This window comes from Dermacentor variabilis, chromosome 5 (genome assembly GCF_050947875.1).
Source record: "Dermacentor variabilis isolate Ectoservices chromosome 5, ASM5094787v1, whole genome shotgun sequence".
Classification (NCBI taxonomy): domain Eukaryota; kingdom Metazoa; phylum Arthropoda; class Arachnida; order Ixodida; family Ixodidae; genus Dermacentor; species Dermacentor variabilis.
Window position 1 is genome coordinate 29516466 of NC_134572.1, and position 9010 is coordinate 29525475.

Consider the following 9010-nt stretch of genomic DNA (forward strand, 5'->3'; position numbering starts at 1 on the left):
TCGTCTGACCAAGATCACGAAGAAGGACGTATACCCCCTTCCACGGATAGACGACGCATTGGATCGGCTCTGCAACGCTAAATACTTCTCGTCGATGGACCTGAAGTCTGGCTATTGGCAAATAGAAGTCGACGAAAGAGATCGCGAAAAGTCCGCCTTCATCACCCCAGACGGCCTCTACGAGTTCAAGGTTATGCCATTTGGACTGTGCTCGGCGCCTGCAACGTTCCAAGGCGTGATGGACACGGTTTTAGCAGCATTGAAGTGGCAGACCTGTCTCGTTTACTTGGATGACGTCGTTGTCTTCGCCGGAAATTTCGACGATCACATTAGGCGGCTTGCAACAGTACTAGAGGCCATCAAGTCATGAGGGCTTACTCTGAAGCCAGAAAAGTGCCGCTTCGCTTACGATGAGCTTCTGTTCCTAGGCCACGTCATCAGCAAGTCTGGAGTCCGCCCCGACCCGCAGAAGACAGCTGCCATTGCAATGTTCCCGCAGCCCATCGACAAGAAGGCAGTGCGTAGATTTCTTGGCATGTGTGCCTACTACAGGCGATTTGCCAAGGACTTTTCACGCATCGCTGAGCCGCTGACAAAGCTAACTAAATGTGACGTCGAGTTCAAGTGGGAAACGCCGCAGGCCGACGCATTTCAAGAACTTAAACGACGCATGCAGCCGCGGCCCGCACTTGCGCACTTCGATGAGCACGCCGATACCGAAATACACACTGACGCCAGTAGCCTAGGCCTCGGTGCCGTCCTAGTCCAGAGAAAAGATGGACATGAACAAGTGATAGCTTAGGCTAGCCGGTCGTTGTCAAAAGCGGAAAGCAATTATTCTACAACCGAAAAGGAATGCCTCGCCATCGTTTGGGCTACAGCGAAATTTCGCCCTTACCTCTATGGCAGGCCATTCAAAGTGGTCAGCGACCATCACGCGTTGTGTTGGCTAGCTAACTTAAAGGACCCTTCAGGACGGCTGGCACAGTGGAGCCTCAGGCTACAAGAATACGACATCACTGTAACATACATGTCCGGACGAAAACACTCAGATGCCGATTGCCTATCACGCGCCCCCATTGACCCGCCGTCGCAAGATGACGAGGATGACGACGCCTTCCTTGGCATAATAAGCGCGGAAGACTTCACCGAACAACAACGAGGGGACCCGGAGCTAAAAGCCTTAGTCGAGTATTTGGAAGGGCACACCGACGTGGTCCCTAGGGCATTTAAGCGTGGATTATCTTCGTTCGCACTTCAAAACAACCTACTCGTGAAGAACTTCTCACCAGTCCGCGCCAACTACCTTCTTGTTGTTCCGTTGGCGCTGCGTCCAGAAGTACTGCACGCCCTACATGACGATCCGACCACTGGGCACCTCGGTTTCTCCCGGACGCTATCGAGGATACAAGAAAGGTATTACTGGCCGCACCTCACCGTCGCCCGTTACGTCAAGACATGCCGAGACTGTCAGTGACGCAAGACACCACCGACAAGGCCAGCGGGATTACTACAGCCGATCAAGGCTCCTTACCGACCTTTTCAGCAGATCGGGATGGACTTGTTCGGGCCATTTCCGACATCAACATCCGGAAATAAGTGGATCGTCGTGGCGACGGCCTATCTCACCCGCTTAGCTGAAACTAAAGCTCTACCGAAAGGCAGCGCAGCCGAAGTGGCGAAATTTTTTGTCGAGAACATCCTGCTGCGACATGGTGCTCCAGAAGTCCTCATCACCGACAAAGGAACGGCTTTTACAGCATAGCTCACGCAAGCCCTCCTGCAATACAGCCAGACAAGTCACAGGAGGACAACTGCCTACCATCCGCAGACGAATGGTCTCACGGAGCGCCTGAACAAGACCCTCGCCGACATGCTAGCAATGTACGTCGACGTCGAGCACAAGACGTGGGATGTGGTCCTGCCGTACGTAACATTCGCTTACAACACGGCGGTGCAAGAAACAACACAGATCACGCCATTTAAGCTGGTTTACGGCAGGAAACCGGCGACGACGCTCGACGCCATGCTGCCGCACGTCACTGACGAGGAAAATCTTGACGTTGCTACCGATCTCCAGCGCGCCGAAGAAGCCCGTCAGCTCGCCCGCCTGCGAATCAAGAACCAGCAGAGGACCGACAGCCGACACTACAACCTCCGACGACGCTTCGTCGAGTACCAGCCCGGTGACCGCGTTTGGGTTTGGACCCCTATACGCCGACGAGGATTGAGCGAGAAGCTTTTGCGTCGCTATTTCGGACCTTACAAGGTCATCCGACGTATTGGCGCACTGGACTACGAGGTCGTGCCAGTCGGCATTTCGCTATCACAGCGGCGCCGCTCACGACCTGAAATAGTCCCCGTTGTGCGACTCAAGCCGTACTACCAGCGTTAATGAACTTTGGGGCTTCGCGTAACTGACCTTTGGACTTTGTTTCTTTTCGTTCTTTTGTTACTTATGTTTAATAAGTGTCCTTTTGTGTTTCGCTCTCTTATATTTGTAGCATCGGGATTGGATTGGATTGGAGAAACTTTATTTATGCCTGCAGTTGGGCGCTCGCGCGCCCCGACGAGGGCCTACGTCATCCTCGAAGGTGCCGTTACTCGGCGCGGGTCTCCGCTCGCCGTTGCCGGCTCGCTGGGTCCGTGCCTTTCGAGCGCCTCGAGGACCTGCTGGACGGCCCAGAGCTGATCGTCTCGGTCGTAGCTCTTCGCGGCTGCCTCGAGCCGCGGTGGGAGTGTTCTTGAGTTAGCGTCTTCTGGATATTTAATGCAGTCCCACAAGATGTGCGTGTAGTCTGCGGTCTCCCTCCGGCAGACTCTGCACATATCTGTCGGATATGTCTCGGGGTACATGCGATTCAACAGTTTCGGGCTCGGTAGCGATCCGGTCTGGAGCTGTCTCAGTACTACCGCCTCCGCTCGACTCAGTCTCGGGTGCGGGGGTGGAAGAGTCCTGCGAGCCAAGCGGTAGGCCTTCGTGATTTCATTGTAATCCGTCATGCGGTCCTTGGTTCCGAACCACGTCGGACGGTCTGTCGCCGGGGCGCGGTTGGTTAGCGCTCGCGCCGCGGCGTGTGCCGTCTCGTTATGGTTCTCATTCCGTTCCGACGCGTCGCCCGCGTGCGCCGGGAACCACTTGAGTCGTACTTTTCGTTCGTCTAGTTTTACCGCTCGCAGTACGCGCTCAGCCTCCCTGCAGATTTGCCCTTTGGCGAAGTTTCGCACCGCCTGTCTTGAGTCACTCAGCACCGTGTGGCAGTCTGCGTCGGCGATGGCCAGGGCGATGGCTACCTCCTCCGCTTGCTCCGCTTCGGTGCTTCTCACGCTCGCTGCCGTCCTCGTGGCGCCGGTTGACGCCTCTATGACGACCGCTGCGAAGGCGTTCCGTTGGTATTCGGCCGCGTCCACGTACCGCGCGTGTTCGTCGTTGGCATGCTGGTCGATGAGAGCCTTGGCCCTCGCCGCTCTTCTTCCCTTGTTGAACTCGGGATTCATGTTCTTCGGTATGGGGTCGATTCTGGTCTGGCGTCGGACCTCTTCGGGGACGGGGAGCTTCATCGCCACCTCGTTCGAGCGTCTTATTCCCAGATCGTCCAGTATCTTCCTCCCGGCTTTGGTCATGGACAGCCGCTCCAGTTGAGAGGTCCGTTGCGCTTCGGCTATTTCTTCGAGCGTATTGTGTAGCCCGAGTTGTAACAAGCGGGTCGTGCTTGTGGACTCGAACAGGCCCAGCGCTGTCTTGTACGCTCTTCTGATGAGCACGTTGATTTTGTTTCGTTCGTGTTGCAGCCATATGTGGTAGGCTGCAACGTACGCGACGTGGCCGATGATGAAAGATTGGACGAGCCTAATTAGGCTCTCCTCTCTCATGCCAGCCTTTCGGGAAGTGACTCGTTTGAGGAGTCGAATCGCGTTGGCTGTTTTTGCCTTGAGACGGGTGATGGTTTCGCCGTTCCTTCCGTGCTTTTCGATGACCATGCCTAGGATCCTAATTTTGCCGACCTCGGGGATTACGTTGCCGGATTTGGTCACGATTCTGATTTTTTCGTTTTCGCGTTGTCTAGTCTTGCCTCTGCTGTATTTGGTAGGTGGGAGTATGAGAAGCTCCGATTTGCTCGGCGAACATCTCAGTCCGGTGCCTTCCAGCTGGTCTTCTATTGCGTCGACGGCGGCTTGCAGCGCGCCCTCGATGTGGGCGTCGCTGCCACCGGTCACCCATATCGTGATATCGTCCGCGTAGATGGTGTGCCTGACGTCTTCGATGCACCTGAGCTTTTCGGCCACTCCGATCATTACCAGGTTGAACAGCATTGGCGAAATGACCGATCCCTGTGGTGTTCCGGTGCTCCCGAGCTTCTTCTCTTGCGTCTGTAGGTCGCCTGCTCGTAGCTCGACGGTCCTGTCCGTGAGGAAGTCCTTGATGTAGTTGTAGGATCTTTCCCCCATGTTGAGCTTGGAGACTTAGGACAGAATCGCCGAGTGTTTCACCTTATCGAAGGCGCTCTGCAGGTCGAGCCCTATGATGGCTTTGTTGTCGCGGGCGCTGCCGCCATCATCGATGATTTGGTGTTTGAGCTGCAGCATCGTGTCCTGCGTGCTGAGATGCTGTCTGAAGCCGATCAAACTGGCCGGGTACAGCCCTTCTCGTTCCAGGCAGTCTTGCCACCTGTTGAGCAGGACGTGCTCCAGCACCTTGCCCACGCAGGACGTGAGCGAGATGGGCCGGAGGTTATCCGTGTCCGGCGGCTTCCCCGGCTTGGGGATCAGGATGGTCTTGGCTGTCTTCCACAGCTTTGGCAGCGCTCCCGCTCTCCAGCACTTGTTGTAGTATTTTGCGAGCTTTTCAATCGAGCCGTCATCGAGGTTCTTGAGCGCCTTGTTCGTGACGAGGTCCGGGCCGGCTGCCGACCGGCTGTTGAGGTCGTGCAGGGCCGCGCGTACCTCCTCCACGTCGATGTCACGATCGAGGTTCGCGTTAGGCAGGCCGCTGTACGGCGCGTGTTGTTCGGTAGGTGTAGTCGGCAGGTATTTGGCGTTAATGCGCCTGGTGACTTCGTCGACGCCGTGTGCTGAGACCGCCCGATGTATGAGCTTGGCGAGTCTGTCCCTTTGGTGCGACTTGGTCTTCGTTTCGTCGAGCAGGTGCCGCAGTAGGTTCCACGTCTTCCCGCTATGCATCTGCCCGTCTGCCGCGTTGCAGATCTCGTTCCACTGTTGCATGCAGAGAGCGCGGCAGTGATCCTCGATCGCTCGGTTCAGCTCCGCTACCTTCTTTCTCAGTCTGCGGTTAAGCCGTTGTTTCTTCCAGCGATTTAGTATCGACTGTTTGGCCTCGATGAGATGCGCAAGCCGGCTGTCTACTTTGTCGATCTCCGCGCCCGTTTCAATCTCTTTGGTCGCGTCGCGTACGCTCTTGGTGATTTCGGCCGTCCACGAGTCGATGTCTTCGATCTCGTCGTCACCGTCGCTCTTCTGGCTTCTTGCGTCTCGAAAGGCATCCCAGTCTATCCATCTGTGTGTTTTGACGCTGGTGTCGTTGTGTTCCGGTATGCCGATTTCCACGATGGTGTGGTCGCTGCCTAGGTCGATCCCCGTGTTTCTCCAGGTGATCGCGCCCCGGATGTCGTTCTTGACGAACGTGAGGTCCGGAGTGGTGTCCCGGGACACGGAGTTACCAATTCTCGTCGGATGTGTCGGGTCCGTGATGAGGGTGAAGTCGAGTTCCGTGGCGTCTTGGTACAGGTCGCGGCCCTTTGCTGTGTACTTGTTGTAGCCCCAGGCAGGGTTCATCGCGTTGAAGTCTCCGCACGCGATCAGAGTGTTACGGCCCGCTGCGGTGCTGGCTCTGTGCAGTAATGTCTTGAATCTCTGTTTTCTCTGAGATGGCTTGCTGTAGACGTTGAGCAGAAATATGCTTCCTTTTCTCTTCTCGCCAGGGATGATTTCGGTCAGTGTGTGCTCGATCTTGAGATTGCTTTGCAGCTCATGTTCGACGAACGTGAGTCCCTTCCTGACCAGGGTGCACCGGCCTCTGCCGTCGGGCGGTCCCTTGTGCACTCTGTAGCCGGGGAGGGACGGTGCGTCGGTTAGTGTCTCTTGTAGTAGTATAACGTCTGGCTTGCGCGCGGCATGTACGATGTGCTGTTGGATGACTGCCTTCTTCCTTCCGAAGCCGCGACAGTTCCACTGCCACGCGGTTACACCTGCTGCTGCTGGTGTTGCGTTGGCGGCCATGATTGCGTTGCCGTGTACGGGGCTCCCTGGTTGGGTGGATGATGCACGAAGAGGGGCGCAAACGTCGGGTGGCCTACCATCGGCTGTAGGGTCCTTTCGATGTAGGCGAATCTGTTCGTGTTATCGGCTTGGTAGGTCTCCATTGTTTGTTTCAGTGCTGTCACTGCTGCGATGTTTGTCGTGATTAGCTGTTCGAGTTTGCTGAATGTCGCTTCGAATTTCGCTTCGAGGCTGTCGATGCGATCGTTTTCTGTTTGCGTGTGCGTGGCCTCGATGGCTCGCTTCTTCGGTGCCGGTTCCTCTATGGCTTTCTCCTCGACGTTCGTTGTCGTTTCCTCGGTCTTGCTTGTGCTTGGCGTGGGTCTCTGTAGAGGCTCGTTGTTGCATAGCAGCAACTGACGAATCTCGGCGATCTCTTTCGTGAGGTTGTTGATGGTCGCTCGCAACGCCGCGTTTTCGTGTCTTAGGAGCTCATTTGCCTCCCGGACCTTATTAATATCTTCTTTCTTCGTGGTTTCGGTGATTTTCTGCACGTTCCTTATGTTGTTTCCTTTCGCTGCGTCGACCCAGCTCACCCGCTCACGTGACGGTGACGTTTTCCTGCTGAGGCTTCTCTTGAAACAACTGCTGTCTCTGGATTTGGGCGCGCGGTTTTCCGATGGGGTCCTTGACTTTCGCGCAGCTGGCGGCTTGTCCAGTGGCGGGAAATCGCTCTCTGACAGCAGCTGGCGTTCGGCCTGTCGGCGCTCCCATTGTCGCTTGCGCACTACGTAGGGGATCTTGTATTTCGCCTTGCACGTTCGGTCTCCGGTCGGGTGTTCGCCTCCGCACAACTGACATTTTGGGGTACAGCGATGGTCTTCTGTAGGGTTCGCGAGTCCGCAGGCCAGGCATGTCTTGATTGTGGGGGTCGGGCAAACGTCCTTGCGGTGTCCCACTCGGCCGCACTGCTGGCAGACGTCGATCTGTTTCTTGTAGAGGCGGCACGGAATCAGGGTGACTCCGTATCGGACAAAGTTCGGCACCTTGGGCCCCTGGAACACCACAATCGCAGTGGTCGTGCTTCCAATCCTTTTTGAGGCCACTGCTAGCGGGTTCCTCTCGTTGACGATCTTTCTATCTAGCTCTTCGGCGCTCGCGTCGATGGGGATGCCTCTGATGACGCCCTTCACGATGTCGTGAGGTGCCGTGCGATATGCGCTGACCTCATAGGGTTTGCCTTGAATGGATATTTCCTGGATTTTAGCGTACCTTGCCGCGTTGTCTTCGTTCGGTGTACTTACGACCATGATGTTCTGTTGTGTGTTGGGGCAGATGGTGTCCGCGGCGCTTTCCTCGCTCGTGATCTTGGCCGCAGCGAGTATGGCCGCAGCGACGGTGGTGGTGCCGGTCTTGACGATGTCCAGTCCCCCTCTGGGTCTGACAACTATCTTGGTTTCTTCTAGTGGCATGGCTGGCATGCGTGCTGCCTTGATGGCCGAGGCTCTGACGTTCTTGTAGAATTTTGACCTCGTGCTTGTTTGACACCCGCCGGGTCCGTCGGGCTTGCCGCTGGCGGGGGTCCGCTGGCGCAGCCTCGACATGCGTTCCCCCGCGAGCGCCCATCCGGCGTCGCTGTGGTATTCCTCGGGTGATATCTCTGTTCCCTGAACTTGAACGCACATGTGATTGTCCACGATCATTGTTGTTTCAGAGGGCGCCTCCATCTCGGAGCTGACGAGTGGCAGCCGCCGAGGTGTACGGCAGGCCGCTGTCGGTGCGACGGTGTTGTTGGGCCGAGTGCCCGCGGAACACGCCTAAGCCTAGCAATCCTCCGCACGGCGGCAGTAGAAGCAGTCACAAAATGTGGCAAAGCACCTCTGGGGTCAGCTGGTAGCGGTCGATGCCGCTCGCCTTCACGGACACATTGGTGCAAGCAAAACTTTGGTACGAGGTAATTAGCACTGCGTAATTGGCTAGCAATCACGGAGCCGATCTCCGACTAGGGACGAGCGCTTCTTCTTCGTCGTCATCCTCAGTAAAAAGCATCGGGACGATGCTTTTTACTCAAACAGATCCTCAAACAGATCAAGCAACGAGACATTAGAGCAGGCTTCGTCGACGTCGCGGAGTACAGCGATGGGAAGACCTTTGCCATCGTTGTGGTCGACTCCAGCGGCAAGATTTCCAACTGCGCCTCCATTCGCACTTCAGACCCCGGTGTCGCCGAGCTAGCCGCCATCGCCCTCGCCCTGCTAGACGGTCGTGGATCCGAGATATATAGCGATTCCAAAACAGCAGTTAGAGCTTTTCAGAAGGGTTGCATCGCCAAGCAAGCTGCTCGTCTTCTTAGCAGCTCGAGTCGAGATGCTCTCACGCATCATTCAATCCACAGGTTTCCAGCTCACGTAGGGTCGGTCGAGGGTGCTCCCCCGAACCTCAATGAGTCTGCTCACGAGGCTGCGCGGGACCTCACCGACCGCGCTTCCTCAACAAGAAGCACCGACTCCCCTCCTCCCTACGGCCACAGGGACGCTCCCGCTACTCACAACGAGCTTATTAAATTCTTCTACATGTCTAGAAGGGTCTTTCCACCCCCTCACCCCAAGTTGAATAGGGCGCAAGCCGTTTCGCTTAGGCTTCTGCAGACCAGTACGTATCCGTGTCTGTCCGTTCTCCACGAGGCTTACCCGGACGTGTATCGCGACGACGCCTGCCTCTCCTGCGGCCAGACCTCCACTCTAGCGCACATGCTGTGGGAGTGTGGGTCGACATACCCCAAGTTCATCAAGGA

At 56.5% G+C, this 9010-nt stretch overlaps 1 protein-coding gene across 1 annotated transcript in view; it reads right to left on the bottom strand.

The window, feature by feature from the left end:
• Positions 1–8002, bottom strand: part of LOC142583474 (uncharacterized) — a 28285-nt gene extending 20283 nt beyond the window's left edge. The window contains exon 1 of the mRNA XM_075693962.1: positions 6531–8002. Coding sequence (XP_075550077.1) covers positions 6531–7943 — 1413 coding nt within the window. The 5' untranslated portion in view covers positions 7944–8002. The remainder of the gene's footprint in view (positions 1–6530) is intronic.
• Positions 8003–9010: the final 1008 nt, after the last annotated feature.